The sequence below is a fragment of the Bactrocera latifrons genome, unplaced genomic scaffold, assembly GCF_001853355.1.
Source record: "Bactrocera latifrons isolate USDA-ARS-PBARC rearing strain unplaced genomic scaffold, ASM185335v1 scaffold_296, whole genome shotgun sequence".
Taxonomy (NCBI): domain Eukaryota; kingdom Metazoa; phylum Arthropoda; class Insecta; order Diptera; family Tephritidae; genus Bactrocera; species Bactrocera latifrons.
Window position 1 is genome coordinate 139,016 of NW_017536585.1, and position 22,796 is coordinate 161,811.

General features: G+C 34.9%; 2 protein-coding genes across 3 annotated transcripts in view; one reads left to right on the forward strand and one right to left on the reverse strand.

Annotated features, from left to right (window-relative positions):
* The window catches only part of LOC108970299 (4-aminobutyrate aminotransferase, mitochondrial), a 63,759-nt gene extending 58,556 nt beyond the window's left edge, over nt 1-5,203 (forward strand). Inside the window, exon 5 of the mRNA XM_018935614.1 lies at nt 3,926-5,203. Coding sequence (XP_018791159.1) covers nt 3,926-4,895 — 970 coding nt within the window. The 3' untranslated portion in view covers nt 4,896-5,203. The remainder of the gene's footprint in view (nt 1-3,925) is intronic.
* A 1,090-nt stretch (nt 5,204-6,293) lies between these two features.
* On the reverse strand, nt 6,294-20,904 carry LOC108970302 (ATP-dependent RNA helicase dbp4-like). Of its 2 annotated transcripts, none has more exons than XM_018935616.1 (6): nt 20,818-20,904; nt 10,274-10,387; nt 7,254-7,390; nt 7,113-7,190; nt 6,794-7,047; nt 6,294-6,641 (listed from the first exon to the last, which is right to left on the reverse strand). In XM_018935616.1, exons 2-6 carry the CDS (start codon nt 10,384-10,386, stop codon nt 6,399-6,401), a joined length of 825 nt encoding a protein of 274 aa, XP_018791161.1. In that variant the 5' UTR covers nt 10,387; nt 20,818-20,904; the 3' UTR covers nt 6,294-6,398. The 2 variants fall into 2 exon arrangements, with proteins under 2 accessions (XP_018791161.1, XP_018791162.1); XM_018935617.1 differs by lacking the exon at nt 20,818-20,904 and adding an exon at nt 20,646-20,798.
* Between the last annotated feature and the right edge of the window lie 1,892 nt (nt 20,905-22,796).

Consider the following 22,796-nt stretch of genomic DNA (forward strand, 5'->3'; position numbering starts at 1 on the left):
AACTTTTCAATGCAATTAAAATAAATGAAAATACAATTCAATACTCAAAGTACACAAATTGATCTAATCTAATTAATTTACAGCAAAATAAAAAAATAYNYRAAYRACGGATAATGAAATCTCGATTATCACTTTATCATGCGAGAGTATAAAATGTTCGGTTACACCCGAACTTAGCTCTTCCTTACTTGTTGAAAATACGATAATATCGTAAAAATAAACGTGACGAAATTTTCCAATAAAGTCCCTTAAAATATTGTCCATCGCCCTTTGAAATATACTACGCGCGTTTTTTAAACCAAATGGCATTCTTAAAAATTCGTATTTTCTGTTATTTACTGAATCTGGTCTGGTGAAATCCTGATTCCAGATCTATTTTGGAAAAATATTTTGAACTTCCTAAATTTCAAAGTATTATACGAGTATTGCTATCCGGAATTGGATATTTATCTGATTTTGTTACTTCATTTAATTTTTTATAATCGATTACCATTCGCAATTTCGGCGTACCGTCATTTACACCTTTTTTTGGTACAATCCAAATTGGTGAATTATATGCGCTCTTGCTTGGCCTTATTTCCATCATTTTTTTACCTCTTCGTTTATGAAGGAATTAGCAGAAAGAGGATATGGGTATTGTTTACTCCATATAGGAGTTTCAACAAATTCATAATTATTGAAGAATGTATTTGATATATTTGATTTCTAATTTCTTCTTTTAAATTTTCAATTTCATTTTCGATTATGTCGGAATTCCCTTCGACTGGCGTTGTAGAACTTCTTTGTTCCACAATATATTTTTTATTTAATTTGCCGGTATTATCATCGGCTGGCGTGGTAGAGTTTTCCTGCCCCACAGTATTTTTTGCATAATTATTACTTCTACTCTGCAGGTATAAATCTTCAGGTGGCGTTGTAGAGCTTTCCTGCTCCACAGTATTTATTTTTTTATATTTGCCGGTATTTCCGTCGGCAGGCGCATTCGAAGCCTTTGCTTCAAAAGTAATTTCGTCCTCCTTAATGATCTTTATTTTATCCTTACTTATTTGATGCTCATATTCACATCCTAAGCTAAATATATCCTCCTCTCTTTCATTATTTATTATTAACTACTTTTTTCCAAGTTAATCACCGCATTAATGTCCTTCAAAAATTAGGATTCTATTAATAGGTGTGCATCCAAATTTTCGATTTCGTAGAATATTTGTTTTTTACCGAATAATGTAATAATGTGATAATAGCGTATTATCGAAAATCCATTAATTGTTTTTACTCTCTTTATCTATATTCCTGATTTAATATAGCAACCATTTGCTCCCGTATTTATTAATATTTTAAAATTTTGTCCAGTAACCCTTTCATTTAGAAAAATATATGGCAGAGTTAATTTTGGCCTAAAAAATTATCCTCCTTAATATTATTAATGCGGTGTGTCTTAGTCGGTGGCTGCACATTGTTGTGTATTTCCATTTGGCCTTTTTTCTAAATTGTTTTGGTTAAAGATTGTTGGCTTTTGCAATATACGGTTGGATGTGTAAGTGCTTGAATCGACATCATTGGTGTAGGTCGTGCACAGTTATTCTGATAACCCATTCTTTGCTTGTAATTCCTTTGTGGCTGGACTTGTTGGAACCGTAAATTATTATTGAAATTAACAACAAATCCTTCAAGGTTTCTAACTATTCGCTCTATTTCATTATAATCCTAGTCAGTTGGTAAAGTATCCATCATTTTTTGTTTTTTTAGAATTATTATTTTTTGATCCTTTCTAGAAAAGGAGACTCTTTTATTCTAGAGGGTCTGGAGTTCAGATTCAATTCAAAATTGAGTTTTTGTTGTAAACCGGAGGGTCCCCCTTGCTGTGGAGAATCGCGGTTTCGCAATATTTTATTACTTGGCTGATCGAGCGTTCATTTAAAATTTTTTTTGGATAATGTAATATAATTTGTATATATTTGACTAATATAATGTATTTTGTTAGGAAAATTTTTAATTTTTTTTAAATTTTTTTTTAACACCATCTGTCCGTGGCATGATTATTGGTTTTGCAATACTCACAGTGACACAATTTTTCATACTTAATAATACTGGGTTTATATCCCATTTAGTTAATAAATATATGTTTTACTTACAACTAACTTTATGCTGTTGTTGCTGCTGCTGTTAGTTCTTGTCTTAGCTGCTACTGTTGCTGTTAGTTCTTGCCTTTGCTGATGATGTTTTTTTATAAAATATTTGTATTTTTGTAATTTAAGTCATTCTTTCTGATTTTGTAATTTTGTATTTTGTTGATTAGTTATGTTTTAATAAATTATTTTATTTATTGATTTTTAAATCAATTATTTAACAATTTTTTTTTTAATTTCTTGCTTTATTATCCTGCGATTCTCACTTCGTTGCTTTATTGCTTCTGGTGCGGAGTTTCCACTGGCATTTGTTTCAGTTTTAACTTTTCTTCCTATTTTTGGGATACTTGTTTTTTTTTTAATTTTTTTAATGCGTTATTGGCATATATACTACCTCTCGCGACCGTTACGGTACTAGGGACACATTTCTCTCCCTTTAAACTATTAATACGAGCCTTTAACGTTGACGGCCAATTAACTTCCCTGCGTGGGAAGTATTGAAAAAAATTGTTTTTCCATTCCGCTACGCGCGGTAGAAATGAAACACAACGTGTTGGTTTTAGTCGGTACTCCTGTGCTCGCTGATTACCTTCAGAATACCTCTGATCTTTATTAGGAAATTCACTTATATTTATATTCTTACAATTCTATAAGTAACGGCTTATTACTAAAGATGTTTTTTCATTACATTAAGTGATGAAGTGCCAGAGCATTGAATTTCTAATTATTCTCATTATCAAAACAAATAATGGAATATTGAATTATACTTACTTAATAAAACAAAGAAGTATTCATTTCTTATTAATTAAAGTATTCTGCTGACCAAGCAGTAATACTTTGGGAAGACACAATTTGTTTACATTTGTCGTAAAGTGTCCGTGTGGCTGCTGCCGTTAACTTGTATACGGAATCAACAACAAGACCATCGCTTTGAAATCAATGCAACATTACATTTACATATCTGTACATACTCGTACATATACAACCAAGTGCTGCTCTACATTTATTTGTTAAGGCTAAACTAATGTATGTATGTATTTATAACTGTTGTTAGTACAGATTGGGTTAACGTTTGGCTAGCAAAGATTTTTTAAAGGTAATGAGTTTGGCGTTGAATTTGCTTTTTTGGATGTAAAGTCCTTGCATTATTTCTTTATATCAAAGTGTTGGAACGTTGAATCAAGATATAAAGGTGTTTCTCTACACTATATTTTTAACTCTAGTTACAATAGTAAACACTGTTTCTGTCACATAAATTTTGTGATGATTTTTCTTTATGTTGGTTTACCCTTATTAACAATATATAGTATAATGATTTAATTAGGTCCAGTTTTTTGTGACAGCTACACACACATATTTTATATAAACGTTTATCAAAAATAGATGCATCTCAACAAAACGTAGATATGCACCCCAATTACATTCAATATATTTTTTCTGTTAAAAATAAAACTTCTCAACATACGATCCCAGTGAGAAGTAAAGATAATTACGACAATATTCAAAGCTAAGATATTCATTATAAAATATTTGGCTCAATCACAGAATTCAGCCCTAATATTTACTTGGCATTTGAGCAGGAATAATTGTTGTCTTTTTAGTTTTTTTTTTTTTATCTAAAACAACAATATCGGAGAGCCAGAATGATTATATCTTTTTATTAAATTAAACTATTTCAATTAAAATACGCTCAGAAATTAGAATATTCGATTCTTACTGAAGGTTCTATTTTGTGAGCGACAACTGTATTTTTATGATTAATACCTACTATATTAACATGATTTAATTTTTCTGTATAGGTACCGTCGCCATCAGCGTGGAGAGAGTGTCCACTTCTCAGAGGCCGAAATGCTGTCTTGCATGATTAATCAACAGCCAGGCTCGCCACCATTAAGCATACTCTCCTTCAAGGGCGCATTCCATGGGCGCACTTTGGGCGCACTCTCAACCACACACTCTAAGTATATACATAAAATCGATGTACCTTCATTTGATTGGCCAATTGCATCTTTTCCCAAATATAAATATCCGCTCGCGGAAAACGAACGTCATAACAAGAACGAAGACGATCGTTGTTTGGCCGAAGTTGAAGATCTAATTGTACAGTACAACAAAAAAGGTATACCGGTGGCAGGCATTGTAGTTGAACCCATACAGAGCGAAGGCGGTGACAATGAGGCATCACCAGAATTCTTTCAAGGACTGCAGAAAATCGGCAAACGCCATGGTACTGCCTTACTGATCGATGAGGTACAAACCGGTGGCGGTTGTACTGGTAAATTTTGGTGTCACGAGCATTTCAACTTGGATGCACCTCCCGATGTGGTGACTTTCAGCAAAAAAATGCAATTGGGTGGTTACTTCCACAAAAAAGAATTCCAACCGTTAGAAGGTTATCGTGTCTTCAACACCTGGATGGGTGAGCCTAGCAAATTGTTGCTGTTGGATGAAGTAATCAACGTAATTAACGAAGATAATTTGCTGAAGAATGTCAACGCTGCCGGTAAGGTGCTTAAGGATGGTCTTTTATCGTTGGAAAAAGAATTTTCACATATCCTAAATTCGACAAGAGGACGCGGCACATTTTTAGCGGTGAATTGCCAACACAGCAAAGCTCGCGATGATTTCGTTGGACGTCTGAAACTTAAGGGTATACAGACTGGTGGCTGCGGCGAACTCTCGATAAGATTCAGACCAGCTTTGATATTCCAGGAGAAACACGCACACATAGTTTTGGATGCCTTCAGAAGCGTATTAAAAGAATTGTAATTTGATAGCAAAGCTACCACAATTGCATCAGTTATTTCCTCTCTTTGTATTTAGAACCAAATACATATGCAGATAATAACGGATTAAGTCATTTTATAGCGCTAAAGTGGAATATGCCCAAAAGTATTTGAATACTTAGTATAATTTATCATATCAATTTTTTATGATGAACTGTTAGAATTTATTATGTCAAAGCGGTTTTATTTTTGAAAGATAATTTATAGAATATGCTAATACACAAATACTGAACTGTGCTCTGAAAATTTACTTCCAATAAATAACGAAATGTACATATTAACCAAATACAATATAAAGTTTCTATGAACTTTTCATAAGACTTTCGGCAAATATTAAAAAAAAATTTTAAAAGCACTCAACGGGGACTATCGATATGTATGTACACATACGGTGAAATTCTTTATAACCGGATACTCACCGTCGCAACGTTTTGTTCACAAATTGTACACAATTTTTTACATGTTTCATTAAATTTTGTCCGGTAATCAGAAATAATTTGAAAGAAAAATATTTCCTTTGGTCGCACTGAAGCTATAATACCTTCACAAATAAAATAGTTTACCTACAAGATAGTGTAAGTTTCAACAATCCATACAAAAACTTTATTTGTGTGACAACTATATGCATATGTACTATATCCGATGTCGCCGTTTCCGAGAAATGAGAAGCTTCTTGAGAAGAAAAGGACATGTGAAGGATTTCAGGTCGACTAAAAAAACTGAATTACTAACAATGTGCATTCCAAAGTAAACAGGACTTTTTGAATCTAGCGCCCCTGGTGGCGCCATCTATATGTCGACTGGTGCGTTAGAATCTGCTATCTTTATCGATTGTTCAGTAAGAATTTCATGACATTTCATCGATTGAAGTGATGTTATTCCGTTTTAAGTGTCAGTATGTTTGTGTTATCGGTACGAAAATGAGCTTAAAATTGGTAAAACTTTTACCGAAACGTTTTAATTGATGAATTTATCACAAAACAGCCGAAATTCATGGAAACGGAACTGAACATATCCAAAACATCGATTTATCGCATTTTGACCGAACATTTCGGCTTACGAAAGGTGTGTGCACGGTTTGTTCCGTACAAATTGGCTGACGACCAAAAATTGCTCAGACTCCAACAATCGAAGGAAGATTATTTGACCAAAACTCACATTTTAATCACTCCCCATATTCACCTGAATGGCACCGTGCGACTTCTTCCTTTTCGGAAAAATGCATTCAAAAGGCTTGCACCGGCAGAGACACGTCACACTGATTATTAATGCTGATTATTAATGCAAACTTAATATATCCTCTTCAGTGTAAAAATGCTTAGAAAAATACTGCCGCAAGCTTTGATATTTTCATATTTATTAAATAATATATAAACTAAAATTTTGTTTTAATTTATAGATCCCACTTTCAACATTTATTTAAACACTTTTTTTCCACAACTCTTCTTTTTGTGGTACGTACTCGTATAACACAATATTACAACAATTACATTTCTATGGCCTTAAAGGTATCAGATTCGCTTTCATTCAATAACTTTCTTAAATTATGTTTACGCCTTTCCCGCTCACTTTGTTTTTCACTAATCGAAGACATTTCCGATTCGAGATCAGCGAGACGAGCTTTGGTAGCTTTCATGCGTGAGGAGGCTTCGGTTGTGGTACTGGTATCACCCGTAATGACGTTCTCACTTCTGATCTTAATACGTCTAGAAGAGAATGAACTAGCCTCCTAAAAATTAAATTAGTAAGTAATTTTAAAATAATACGATATTAACAAAATATACAAATATTTTCAGAATAAAAAAATAAAATTTTCACATAAGATAAATTATTTCATTTCAGTTCAAGTGAAGTTTATTTCACAAAATATAACTGCTTTACCTGATCATCTAAGTCGTCCAAGATGGACCTCGCTTTGCCGGTTCTTTCGATAGCTTTTAATGCTCTATTTTTAATGCTTTCACCGAATCCTGACTCATCTGTACCATTCAATTTTAAGGACTTCAAAGCCGATTCGAAGGGCTCTGCTGAAGCTCTATATTTCAATGATGATTTCAGCGAAGTTTCTACAGCATTGGATTCATCTAACCCCTTGAATTTCAATGGTTTATAGGTAGATCCCAAAATGTCTTCATCTACATGTATGATACATTTTTTATAATATACTATACATTTCAATTGAATAAAATCAGTATCTTACCCTCATTGTCCAGATATCTATTTCTTTCTGTGAGTCTCAACTTAGATTGCTTGAGTGTGGAGCCAAAAACATCGGAATCTGACGTAGATGAAAAAATCGTAAAATAAGCTAATTTCAGTAAATTATTTATTCTTTAATTACCCTCATCGTCTAGTTGCAGTTTGGCTCTCAGTGAGGCTCTATATTTCTCCCGATCAAAGTCATCCTCATCTTGTAAAAAGGTCACTTTTGGTGGCAAGCTGGTTTCACGAGCCAAAGGGACATGTGAATCTGAGCTCCTGTTAGTAATATTCGAATAAAATGTAAAAGTAAAATTTCTAGTTTTTGATTTGAAATAAAATAACAGTGGATTAAGGATAATTACAGGTATTATTTTGGAGTAGACTAGAGTGCGTAACCTTAGAAGGCAGTTGGCAAATTGTGAGTAAGTGGAGGACAAACTGGTCAACCGAAAAATATTGCAAAAATCATCCCGAATTTTTCTCAAAATAATACAAGTATTTTTCAGTCAATAGTCAGTTTATATTCAGAATTATTTTTCACTTTTTAGTTTGAAGTGCTTTGAAAGTGATATTTTTTTAACTACATTAACTTTTCCCTTTTTAGTGATAAAACGTATGTTAAAGTACGCATAATGATTTCACTTCTTTTAAAAATGTGTTTGAGTAAATTTGTTATTGATGACATGATGATTGTTATTATTGACACCATGGAAAGTTAATGCTATAGTTGTATGGTTTTAGCACCATTTTTTAAGTTGGATGGTCATACATTGGGCGATTTCATAGGCCAAAAATAAAACAAATGAAGTTTGATATTTACCACTCCTTGTATCAAAGATATTTCTTAAAAAATCAATCAAACTAACGGTAAATACATTTTTGCTCTATCCCATTCTTTCGCGCTACGAAAAGCAAGAGAAGTGAGACAATAGAAACACGCAGACTGTGGAGTGAAAATAACTTAAAAATTATCTCTAATAATAAATTAAATTGCAATATAAAATCATGTTTAATAGCCATAAATCGAAAGGTATATGTTATATAACAAAGAAATTTTTATATAATATTATATATTAACTACTGAAAATACCTATGTGATTTCTATTATTTAAATTATAACTATTAGTTAAGGAGATATAGCATTTGGGTGAAGCAACTTGTCTTAGTTTACAAAAACATGAGTCAAAAAGCATTTCGTGTGTTAATAAAGCATTGCTTTTTTGTGGAGAAATACTGTTGAATTTGGGCTGTGCCTCAGTCTAATCGACAGTCAGCGCAGTGGACAACATATTATGAAAGTCAGTCCCATTTTTTGTTGTGATATTAAATAAATCTGATAAAACTATCTGGTTCAGGAGCACAATCAGTATAACCCATATGCCAAGCATGTGTAGATATGATTTTTTTTTTACTTATTTATGATTTGAAATATAATTTTTGTATTTATGAATTGTATTTGCTTCTAACATAAAGAGATGAAAAGCATCCTATGTCCTTGCCCTGGTTCTAAGCTGCCTCCCAACCAATTTTCAACCAAATCGATTAAGCCATTCTTGAGTTATAAATGATGTAACTAATACGACTTCTTATATATGTATATATAGATATTTTATTGTTTTAAAACTATAGTTTTATAAATGCCCTTTTCAGTGTAATGTTTTTCTTTATACTTCGAATTAGGTAATAAAAAAAAATGTTTGATCCCTGTCTCGCCTTGAAATGAGTTAAGTTTGTTAACATTATTTATTGTTTTCTAAGTCTATGCTTTTACCTTCAGCTGCAACCTTTTGCATCTCTCTTTGATATTCATGTTATTCTACCAGTCATGTGAGTGAGTGTTATTCACAACTGATAATAAAATCGTGGGATGATGAAGAGCACAAAAAAATTTAAAGGAACACTTCGTCTATCCGCTATTGCCGTCCTGTTCGAACTCAAATTAAAAAAAAAAAATAAATTCAATCAACCCTATATCCACTAGATTCGGGCTAGATCCTGTAAGATAATTATTTTCAAAATATTCCTGATATTATATTACGTCCGTAAAATCTTAATTCACACTTCCGATGTTAACAATATACACTAGTTTCAATTGGAGAGCTCTCACAAGAATCTGCTGAGTCAAGCAATAAGGACGTTAAGATGTATATAATAATACGAATACGAAATAAATAACTCGTTACAAATCAGGACTTGCAAAATTTTATTTAAAAATTAACCACTCTTTGATTTTGTTGAATAATATTAAAAAAATTCCTTTTTTTGCTTATCAACTTCTTTAATTTAATATAATTAATTAAAATTCGTTTCCATGCGCGGCGGAGGGGGAAGCGGGAGGAAAATTATAAAACTTTGGCAAAAGTTTCACTTTTATATAGACAGTGGAAGTATTTTTGCCCGGTATTCCATTCAAGAAAAAAATTACAAGCATACAAACATGCAATCATATATACATACATACTGGTGAAATTAATAAAACTTAAACTGTAATATATCTGTTTTTAAAAAATTGTAACACGATTTCTATAATTTTTGGGCATACCGATATATTCAATGGAATTTGATTTGTATACTAGCAGTGAAAATAAAGGTCTTCCAAATCATCTACAGACATGACTTACGAACTTTAGTGCCTGTGCCGAATTTATTCAGTAAATTTTCGAGATTTTCGTAGTTTCAAATATAACCAATATAGAGAGTGTGTATGAGCGAATTCTCAAACGACTTCTTCTTAGCAAGTTTTGTTGAGGTAGCGGCTTAGAAGATATATGTACATATATATTAGTTTAGTGCTTAACAATGGCACTTTACTTCTTATCGTTTAATACCGTTTTTTGGGAGTGTCAGTTGTCCAATGAAGCCCAACTCCAATACTGTCATCTCTTATGAGCCATGGAATACGTGTATCAAGTTTCATCAGGATACCTAAATTTTTACTCAAGTTACAGACGGACTGGCAAATTTACAAACACGTAAACTACATACATCGTGTATGTTTACATTGTATACAGGTGAAGATAATAAAATCGTTATAAAAAAACTTAGCTCTTTCTTACTAGTTGTTTTTAGATTTATAATATTTTTTTATAATCTACTGATACAATAATTGAAGTACTTTATATTAATTTTATTCTAATAATTTTTTAAGTAAAAGTTTACCTGCCGATGCCTCTTTTATTATCTAAGCTTTCCAGCAACTTTTTATAAGAGCTTTCCCCCATATCGTAATTGGCGCCATAAATGCGTGTTCTTCTTGGGCGATAACTAGACATTCTGAAAGAACATTTATAAATGATGATTATTTTATTTTAAACTATTCTCAAATTTCTTATTTATTTAACATGAGTAAGAAATAATTCCTAAATTGTATACAATTTCTTCGGATACAAACATTTTATGAACAAGGATTGCATTAATTCTGAATAAATACGAAAAATAAATTTTGATAATTTTAAGTTACCCATTATCATACTTTGGAATTTCAATACGTCATAATCGAAGACCTTTTAACTGGGAGAAATGAAATTTACATAGAAAAGTAACCAAAAAACAAAAATACATATGCACTTGTACATATCTTTATGACTTCTTGCTTCCTGAATAATTATTTGTAAATATATTTATAGTAGGTTTGGAACTATCCAAACAATATCTAATAAAATTATTAGGTTAGCCAACTTCAATATTATATAATCTAAAATAAGGTCTACAGTGTATGGGTGCCCGAGGGTTCCAACTTTTCCAGCAAACGACAAACCGACAAGGTCCAAGGCAGCCAATGAGATTGCGAAACGACATTAGATCGTCGCGCTCGTAGACCGTAGTAACCCGCTGGGATATCTATCACAAGGGTAGTGAAGAATAGTGGAAAATACATGCCGTCATTTGATGGAAAATCCTGAAGTACAACACGCTAACATGGACAAGAAAATACTTGGATGCCTGCGCTTGACACAAACAGACTCTGTTTCTTCACTATCGATACCTCTTCCAGTGCCCCATCGTGTGAGGCCTCCATATGCTTACATCTTAGTCTTGCCAATGCGGGGCAAGCACACAAGAAATGCTCCATTGCTTTCTGATGACTCGCTCTTGACATTTTCTGCTGTATAGTGTAGTTAGTACCAGTATGAGTTTTATGTTGCCGATACTGATTTAGACAGTACTGGATGTCAATGAGCGGCATCCTGGCTAATACTTTACTAGTGTCAGTTGATATAGTCCGACACTTATTACTCGAATTGCAGAACGTCTATGCAGTGCACTTGGCAATCACATCCACTATCTCATAGCCCTCGATACCTTTGTGACCTGGCACCAAAGTAGAATTGAAGTTACTTGCTTTTGACAACATTTTCCACAACTGCCCTATTTACCACGATACTTCTAGCCGATATGCGATGCGAGTTTACAGCCTTGATTGCTGCTTGGCTGTCTACGTAGATGTTGTCTCTGGTATTGTCTGCAGGTGCATTAGAGGCCATCTCCTCGGCTTTCGCAATAGAAGACTTCAGCTTCAAATATATAGTACTGGACACTCTGGATAGTACATCCGCGCGCCAACACTATCCTCCATTTTCTATCATCCGTATAAATGTTATTCTATATTTACTTTGAATCTTCTTTCCCAGTTGAGAATCTATATGTAAATCAGAGAACTGCAACGAGTAATACATTTTTGTTTATACTTAAGTACTGATCCGTTACTCTGTCAGTTCGGTTCATGTACACGAAGCGCACCGTTTGTCTTCAAATCAGCGATAGAGAACAAATTTGAATCAATAGCGATCAGCTTATACCTGATTTGTTTATGAACGTTCGCATCAGCAGAAAATACCCGAAGTGATGCAAACTCATGTTTCAATGATTGAAATGATCGACAGCGTTCGGTTTGTATATCATCCCCTAAACTGCAGCAGCAGCAGAGAAATGTTGTTTGCTGTACTCATAGATTTAGCCATATATTTACTATTAAACTTACTTATAGTTTACCCAAAGATTCACTTCAATTCAAACAATCATCTCAACGCTATGAACTGGCATGATAAGATTGCAACCGAAGCCAGCCATACCGTTCACACGATTGTAATTGCCGAAGAACAGATTTTTCGTGTTGCATCAGATCAGTTGACGCTGGCAGCTATTCGAAATGATTAACATTGTTGTCAATGCTCAACTAAATTCATTTGATTGTGCTTTTGTCACGACTGTTTGTTCTGATTTTATCAAACTCGTTGCAGCTCTCTGATGTAAATACTCCTGCAGTCAGTAGTAGTCCCGCCCGTACCGAGCCCCTAACCCTTTCCATTGGCTTCCCTTAGGTGAATTTCCGTACGACTATCCACCACTACTGCACTGTAGAGCAGAATTGGACTTACAATAGCTCTGTAGCACCAGTACATGAGAGAGGGAGAGAGCCCCAGTTTGTGTCGAGAATCAGCCTATATAACTGTGCTCAAAAAATAAGGTGATATTTAAATTTTAACTGCGCGCGTCGAAGGATTTGGAGAATTATTTTTTTTTTAGGTTGCCAGTACTGTCAGTCACATGTCAAATTTCATGTCAAAATATTCATTAGTGTTTGAGATACGTGTCGTTTTGTGAGCTGCTAAAAGGGAGTTTTTGATGAGCAAAGAATTTGCATTAAATTTTGTTTACGAAATCAATTTTCTGCTGCGGATACGTTGAGGATGGTGCAAAAAGCCTTTGGTGATGAGGCTATGTCTAAAAAAATGTTTACAAGTGGTATAGTGAGTTCCAAGCCAGCCATGAACGTGTCAAAGACGAAGAGCGTCCAGGGCGACCATCAACCCCAATCGACGAAGCTCACGTTCAACAATTCAAAGATTTGGTGTTGAAAAACCGTCGATTAACGATTAGAGACCTTGCTGATGAAGTTGGCATATCGAAAGGCTCAGCCAATACTATTTTGAAGGATGTTTTTGGCCTCAAGCGCGTCAAATCTCGACTGGTACCGAAAACATTGAGTTTTTTGGAAAAAAGGCCCCCTTATTCGTGATCATTTCGCCAAAAACTCAACCCATATCGTTCCACAACCACCGTATTCACCTGATCTGGCGCCTTGCGACTTCTGGCTGTTCACCAAGCTCAAAAGACGCTCCGGGGATACCGTTTTTATACGATAGAGACGATTCAAGCCGCAGCGAAGACGAAACTGAAGGTCATCCCGGAAAGTGACTACAACCAGTGTTTCGAAGATTGGAAAATCTGTTGGCATAAGTGCATTGCTTCGGGAGGGGATTACTTTGAAGGGGATGAAATTGATTTGGTAGAATAAATAAAGAGTTTAATAAATACAATGTTACCTTATTTATTGGGCACAGACACATGACCGTAGGTCATCTGTGGAAAGACTGACGTTGTAGCCGGCGTTCTCATGTTGATAAAAAAACTCATCAGAGGCAATGTAACTTCGGTGGAGGTTTACTTCTAGTACCCTTCCCACGCCATCTTCCCGAACCTCGCGTGAGGAATATCCTCAGCACCCTTATTGATCGGAAGATGTTTCTTTGACCTCCATCTTCTTTCAATGATTTCGGCACACTTATTAACTTCTAGTCCCTAGTCGCCAAGTTTGGATCTTGTCGTTATAGTAGCCGCAGACATGTTCCATGTCCACCACGAGAGGTATGGTTACCTTCGCCTTGGAATATTGCTGTGATCCACCACCTCTAGTTTTGGAAGCGCTCTGAAGGCTTTCCTTATCAAATTCATACTGGTACTAATTACAGTATACTGCAGAAAATGTCAAGAGCGAGGCATCAGGGCGCAATGGAGCGTCTCCCGCATTGGCAAGACTACGATGTCAGCATATAGAGGCTTCACAGGATGAGGCACTGGAAGAGGTATCGATAGTAAAGAACCAGAGTCTGTTGAAATTTGTTTCAAGCGCAGGCATCCTAAAAGTTGACTACTCCGCATGGACCTCGTAACTGAACTCATCTGGTATACCAAAGGTCCAAAACTGGCTTTTTTATAGTAGGGGGAAGCATCGCCTAACCTACATCCAACTCAAGACTCTCGCACGGAACCACAAGGAGGGACAAGAAATTTTTGTCTCCTCTATTGCGCAGATTAACTGACGTCTTATCTGTTGAAAAAGTCTCAGTTTGGTTATTATGAATGCGGACGCTTTGCTGACAGCTTTCCATTTATCAGTCGACTGACACATTCACATCCATGGTAATCGGCGTGTAGTATTTTTTTGTGCCACCTTTCCAACTTTTGTCACTTACTGCACATTTCGCAGTATCGTCGACTTCTCGTAGTGCGTCAATAGTGGATTTTTTTCAATAAAGCCGTATTGTCTCTCTGATAATCCACCGGCTCTCCGGATTGCTAACTGCAAGCGGTTTCTTATTATATTTTCGTACACTCAACCCATTGTGTCGAGCATAAACAGAGGTCGGTACGATGAAGGTTCTTCAGGTGGTTTCTTTGGTTTTAGGAGCATACAGATTTTGTAAGCAGTTCCCCAAGACTCAATGTTTGCTTCCTCACAGTGCTTCTCAAAATAGGATTTTTTGCTTCCGGTAGTTGGCGACCGGAAGCTTCTTGTGGCTTTTAAATTCTTCCCTAAGGCGATTCTCGTTCGTTTCGCCCCGATTACGCTGGAGACATCGTCTAGCTGACTGAGTGTGGAAATTTCCTCATTCCACCAATATACAGGCCGCCGCTTGTTGTGAAGTGAAGTTCTACGCATTGTTGCATCGCATGCTGTGACCAGTTCTTTTTGCACTGCCGGTGCTAAGTGGCTTATGCGTGTCTCATTGGCCTTCCAAATTAACCTAACCTAACCCAGGTTAGCACATATCACCTTTTTTAATATTCTTATTTTTAGCCGAAAACCCGTTAGATCCCGTCTCGTTAAGGAAATTTATGACCCAGTATTTCGCAAGAAATTGTATATAACTTTTCGAATTCTTCCAATTTTTTTGACATTTCAATTATTGCCAAAAAATTAAGAACACTTATCGACTAAGAACAATAAATGCTAAAAGCCATATAACGGTCAATTCTTATCCCATCAGAAAATAACAAAGTGGCTGAAAATTAATGACAAAAAATCATAAGCAATTGGTGTAGGCTGATGAAGGTGTGCTAACCTGGTGACGCACTTCTGACTTGTTTATATATTGCTTCCATTTCGCACCTGATAAGCAGTTTATTATTATATAGGCGTATACATATGTTTCGGGCATTAGCAAATGAGTCCCATAAATTCAAAATAATTCATGAAGTATATATACATATATATATATTATACTCGTGTGCTCATGAACGATATTTAGTGCACAAGCAAAGTTGCTTAGCGTATTTTAATTACCTAAAAGGTTATACATAACTCATATGACTAATTTATTGTTATGGCCATTAACCAATGTGCAAATAAAGTCTCATAATGTGATTTTTTATGGTGTTGCTACAGAGTATTATAGTTTTGTTCACCTAACGGTAGTACGTATCATCTAAAACTAAGTGAGATAGATATAGATACTTGTACATACATATATATAAATGATCATGTCTGATGAGAAAAGTTGAAGTCCGGGTTACTGTCTGTCCGTCAGTGCAAGCTGTAACTTGAGTAAAAATAATTGAGAAACATTTGATCTGCATCGCGATTTTCATATCAATATGGTCAGCTGAGACCAGAAAACTGAGAGAAACTAGAAAAAAACCTTACCCGTTATAATAATTCTTTTTTAGAAACTGGTATGGGTTATAAGTCAGGAAATTCGAAAATTTTTCTATTAGGTATATGTGGGCTAATAGAAGTATTCATCAGAGTCAACCCATTTTTGACATATGTACAGACTTACTATTAAGAGGAAACGATTCTTTTAATAATATTTCTCACCGAATTAGACAAGTTTTGGTCGTAAAGTGGTCTACTTTCGAGCAAAGTTTTACCCTATATATTGGTTGGTGATTGATTTGAATAATAGAAAGTGAATGAATCAGATATAAATCGTTTTATCGTTTTATGGGGAGCGGGGCGTTATTATTATCTGATTTCACTTATAGTGGGGGATCGAGTCATGTGCAGAAGTTCACGCAAGTGAGGAAAGTTCTCTATCGCCATTCACTTGGGAGTGGCCAGAAACGATTCTTTTACATATGACTCAAGCAGTTCACGACTTCCGATGTTTGACAAAGTATCCTTAGTAATAGCAATAGTAGCCTAAGAATATCCGTTTGAAAGCAAGCTAAAGTAAGAAGGTGAAATATCCCCTACATAGGGTTGTGCGCTGGGTTTGGGACTCGCCACTTAAAAAATTGATGACGACCATGGTAAACGAAATAAGGACAACGATTTGGGGGCATGCACGTGGAATGTCCGGTCTCTTAATTGGGAAGGTGCGGCTGTCCAGCTGGTTGATGTTCTCGTAAAAATATAGGCTGACATCACCGCCGTTCAAGAAATGCGATGGACGGGACAAGGACAGAGACGAGTAGATCCTTGTGGCATTTACTGCAGTGGCCATATAAAGTAGCGAAATTTTGGTATGGGGTTCGTAGTGGGAGAGAGACTCCGTCGCCGAGTACTATCATTCACTCCGGTGAATGAACGTCTAGCCACAATCCACATCAAAGCGAGGTTCTTCATATATCGCTTATTTGCCGGGGCCCGAAATATAGTTATCTGTAGTACTAGATCCCAGCATAAGAAGATTCATCAAGCTACGAGGCTGTCTCCGGATCGTCTCCAATATTTTAGATGTGCGTGCGCTCCGAGGTCCTAACATCGACTCGGACCACTATATTATTGCAGCCAAGATTCGCATCTGTGCAGCAGAATACACACGCCAACAAACACAAGGAAGGTTCGACGTCGAGAAACTGGAATCACAACAGACAGCAGAACGATGCTCTCTGCGAGCACTCGTCAACAACTCGGTATAAGGGAACTGTGGGACAGCATTTCAAACTCCTTACGGACAGCTGCAACCGAAACCATTGGTTTTCGGAAAGTGCGAAAGAACAACTGGTACGACGAGGAGTGCTGTGTCGCAGCGGAGTGAAAAAAGATTGCCTACCTCCCAGCGTTACGATCGATCACAAGACGTGCGGGATGGGGTAGATACCGAGAGTTGAAGAGGGAAGCGAAACGCATTTGCAGACAGAAAAAGAAAGAAGCCGGAATGCGTGAGTAAAATTATGGAGGAAACTTCTCCAGCCTGCTGAATGGTAGTGAACGTACAACGCCAGGAGAAGGCGAACCCGATTCCCCAGTCGATGAAAATGGAGCAGACGTTCCATTTCCCGACCATGATGAAATTTGAATAACAATTACCCGCCTGAAGAAAACAAAGCGGCGGCGGTCGATGGATTGCCGGTCGGGCTATTCATACACGGGTGGCGAAGAACGAACGAAAGCATGCCCAACGAATGCAATTTAAGTGTGCTATGCCCAATCCATAAAAAAGGAGACCCCACAATCTGCGCCAACTACCGCGGGATAAGCCTCCTCAATATCACATATAAGGTTCTATCGAACGTATTGTGTGAAAGATTAAAGCCCACCGTCAACAAACTGATTGGACCTTATCAGTATGGCTTTAGACCTGGAAAATCAACAACCGACAAGATATTCACCATGCGCCAAATCTTTGAAAAGATCCGTGAAAGGAGAGTTGACACACACCACCACCAGCAGGGAAAGGAGCTGCCTTTATACCGCAATGTCTGAATTTGGTATCCCCGCAAAACTAATACGGCTGTGTAAACTGACCTTGAGCAACACCAAAAGCTCCGTCAGGATCGGGAAGGACCTCACCGAGCCGTTCGATACCAAACGAGGTTTCAGACAAGGCGACTCCCTATCGTGCTACTTCTTTAACCTGCTTTTGGAGAAAAGAATTCGAGCTGCAGAACTAAATAGAGAAGGTACCATCTTCTATAAGAGTTAGTTTTGCTTTCTCCAGACTGGACACGGAAGCAAAACAAATGGATCTGGTAGTGAACGAGGGCAAGACGATAACTCTTGCCAAAATTTGCTACCTCGGACTGAGTAGGCAAATGAGAAGCAAACTCCTCTCTCGACGAACAAAAACCAAACTCTATAAGTCACTCCTAATTCCCGTCCTGCTATATGGTGCAGAGGCTTGGACGATGACAACAACTGATGAATCGACGAATGGACGAAAACACTCCAGCTCTGACAGTATTCGACGCTTTACCCGCCGGGGAAAGCAGAGGAAGAGAAAGACCCCCCCTCTGTTGTAAGGACCAGGAGCAGAAGAACCTGGCTACGCTTGGAATATCCAATTGGCGCCACGTAACGAAAAGAGGGACCGATTATCTGACTCTGCTATAATCGCGTAAGCGGTGCCTACGCCATTTAAGAAGAATCCTGCTGTCGGAAGAGGTGTTGAAATGGTATGTCCATGCAAATTTTGGTGCTATAGCTTAAATGGTTTTGGATATATGTACAACAAACTTATTGGGGCGAGTCCATGCCTACTTTTAAACAAAATTTTCAACCATAGGTACCAATTATTGAGATATGTTATACCAAATATGTAACACTTTTGTATCTTATTCTTCGTCTTAGTTATGGCAATTTACAGGTATTCGATTAATGGCCTTTTGTGGGGGTGCCAGTGGTCCGAAGAACCCTGATACCAAGTTTCATTGCGTTATCTCAATCATTACTCAAGTTATTGCTTGCACAAACAGTCAGACGGACGGACATACAAACTATAGCCGGATTTCAATTCGTTTCATCATTTTGTTTTCCGAATACGAAATTTCTGTTATGTTTTATATTTCATACTATATGTGTATGTATATTAGGGTGGCTTTTTTTTTCTGAACTATTAATTTTTTTCAAACCCATCACGAAATGTCGATCACAATCGACATTACAAAATGGTAGATCAAGTTTATAGATGCTGCATAACCTGCGATTGTACAAATAAAGAGTGGCTCTTATTCCAAAGGAATGGAATTATATTTGTTATCATTTCGGGAATCTTAATAATTGTTAATTTGTGCAACATTCGTAGACATTTATGGTAGCATGCGTAATCGCACTTGACACTGTACATAGTACAGGTACGAGTATATTTAATAAGATGTACGTTGAACATGAATCCGCATTCATACATACTATATGAACATTCATCTAGATATGTTGTTAAAAGACGGTTTTATTTTGTATTATGTCTTGCTTATTGTCGTTTATGAAAGGGCATAAAAATAGAAATGATTGTTGGTTGTGTTTCAAAAAACATCTCATTTTTCGAAAATACTATAGTCTAATATGATATTTTATATACACTTACCATACATATTTGTATATGTATATATGATAGCAATTGCGTTCATATGTATGTATGTATATGTTGCACGCTTTTTTGTGCCTATTTATTTATATTGTGAGTAATGATTTTTGCAAATTCGTAATGTCAATCTGCCTTTTATATTTGTGCTATAGCGGAAATGCCTAATAAATATACGTATGTACATACCATATAGTAATATTATATATGCACGATTGACTATTTGTGAAAAATTTACATAAAACAAAAACAAAGGTCTTATGTGGATCATGTTTCTTATTTTGTTTCAGATAGACTTTCTACAAACACTTTCACCATTTTGTAAAAAAAAAAATTTTATATAAATTTTTTAAACATATAAGTATATTTTTAGAAAATCATGTAAGAATTAGCTTTTTTTCTCCGAGAATAAATTTGTCCAATTTAGTTTTTTTTGTGAGATTTTGAGACTAACCTATTTCCTTAAGCATATAATGTGTATAACCGGTATTCTATACTCTACATAGTAATTTATTGGAACGCCCTCGATATTCAAAATTGTTTATTAGAATTTTCAGCCAAAATATAAACAAATTAAAATATTCCATACACCATTTTGATTTTAATTAACGTGACTACGAGGTCATAAAAACATATGCATGTATGTATATACCTTGGTGTGTTTATCTATACCATATGCGCATAAAAATACATAAGAGTGTGCATATTTCGAAATGTACGCTTGCCTCGTTTGCAATAGTATAAAGACTAGTGGTTTGAAATCTTCACCTCCGACATTAAATACCGGAATTCGCCGTGATGATTTTAAAAAATCGAAAATGCTCACTTAATTTCTTACACAATTAAATTTTCTTTTAATTTTTCATTGCTGAATGCTAATTAGCACGAAAATGCAAGCAAAAGCTTGGATGAAATATTATTGTTACTAAAATAAAGCAAAATTTCTTTTTTTTTGTTAGAAATCACTAAATATGGCATGTACGTAATGAAGGAAAAAAATTTTAATTTTCTAAATAATTTTATTCATTTCTTTTTTCCAATCTCGTAAATATTTTATTCCGGCATTTTCAAAAAAAATAATAAACACAAACATTTTCATATGTAAATATATGTCCTTTCACTTAAAGCAATGAAAATAATCTCTTTTACACTGTCTCCATTTAAATTATAAACAATACTTAGAATTTCGAATTCACAATTATATAATAATATTAAATGAACACCTTTCTATATAAATGCCTTTAAAATACTTAATCGAAGTGAATGCACGCCGTTTGTTAAAGCTTGTAAACTCCAAAACTAAAAACACTTTTTAAAAATCGTGTAGTTTTTCTACTTTGAATTGGATCGTTTTCCGTTTTTTTCACTAAACAAGCATGCAGCGTTTAAACTTACTTGAAAATATTTGCACCTCACAGTTCTTCTGTTACTTATCACACACTAATTTTAAAAATACAATACAATATGTTTCGAATAGCTGAGAAGAACTTTCAAAAATAGATCACAACGTACTCTTATTAATCACACATTTCACATCTCATACATACATGCTTGTATATATGTATAAATTTGTACACTTAAAAACGCTTTTATATATGCATATGCACACATCTTGTACAGACATATATATTTAGATATAAATTTATATGCATGTTTGTAATGGATTTTTCGCACGTATTTAAGCGTAACAGCTCACAACATTTCACTATTCGTTTTTCCTCAATTCATTAAAATAATATAAATAAACCAAAATTGTGTGTTGGTGTGTAAATTTTTAAAATGCCCTAATAATTTATTAAAATGCCTACAACTTAAATTTTAATTTTGATAAACTATAAAACATTCGAAATTTAAACAAAATGTTACCAAGATATTAAAAAATATAAGTCTGTTTATGTTATATTCGGTTAGGTCAAATAGTCGGATAAAAAATCGTTATTAAATATAAGTAATGAAGGGCTAAGTTCAGATGTAACCAAACACTTCGCTAGTATTGTTCAAGGTTTAAAAACCAGAATATATATATTAAACAATAGTATAGTAAAGTATATAAAGGTTCGTATTGACCGGATTTAATACATTTTGGAATTTGAATTCGGTTAAAAGTCTGCCAAGAAGTTCGAAAATCTTTGTATTAACTCAGATTCATCCATTCGGAATAAGAACACTTTTTTATCACTCTTGTTTTTGGAAGTATAGACATTTTAAATTACAAGAATGTAAAAATTCTTTAACATTTGCTTCCACTGTCTTTTTTATATTTTCTAAAAAATTAAGTTGTTTATTAAAATAGTAGGGCTTGTTGTTAGGGGTCAATAAACGAAAAAAATATTAGATAATTGTGATTCTGATCCAATTTTTTTAAAAAGTCATTTCTCTTTAATTTTTAGTAGGTAGAGGAGGAATTGTTCCATTGAGAAATGAGAATTGATAATAAAGTTTAAGAAACTAAGGTGAAATACAGCTCCATAATGATATACAATGCTGTAAAATACAATGATGGAGCAGTAAATCATGAAAGATAATGTACAAAAATTAATATTATAATATAGCCATACACAAAAATTATAAAAAAAAAACGTTTGGAGACTATTTGAAAATAAAGAGTTTCCCGAAAGTAACTGCTTTAACGAAGAAACATGTGGCTGCAAGAATAATGTTCACAAAAGAACATTTCAATTAGCCATATACAAAATGGCGGAATTTGATATGGACCAATGAAAAAAAATTGGATAGTTTTGGTGGAGCCGAGTCCAGAAAATACGTCAGTCTACTACCAAACACAAAAGATCATTCGAGGTACACTACCAAAATTTTTAAACATAGGGGTCTGAGCATTTTGGTATGGACTTGATTTACGTACTACTAACCTTGGTATGTACAACTGTTGAAGGAGGTTATGTTATCATTTGTCAGCAGGAAATGTCTATAAAAAAGACGTTTGAACAGGATAATGACCCAAAATATACGACCAAACTACCTAAAGACCGGTTTGCACCCGAAAGCATCGATGTACTGTCACGGCCAGAGTAAACACTGGACCTGAATTCAAGTAAAAAAAAATTTTGGGAAATCTTAAACGAGTAGCAACAGCAAATCCATCAAGTTGAACACAACTTTGGCTAAAGTCAAGGGGCCACAAATCCTAATGTGACGAGGTCAAGATCCAATATTCCGTATGCAACGTCAGTGTATGAATGTAATAACAAATAAAGGGTATACAATCAAATATTAGTGAACTGAAAATATTTACTATATGAAATTAAAATTTTTATCTGGATTTTTTTCTATTTTTCCTTTAACAAAATAGGCCCTACTATTTCCATGAACATTAACATTTCTTAATTTTCTTTTTAAATAATTCATGTTAGTAA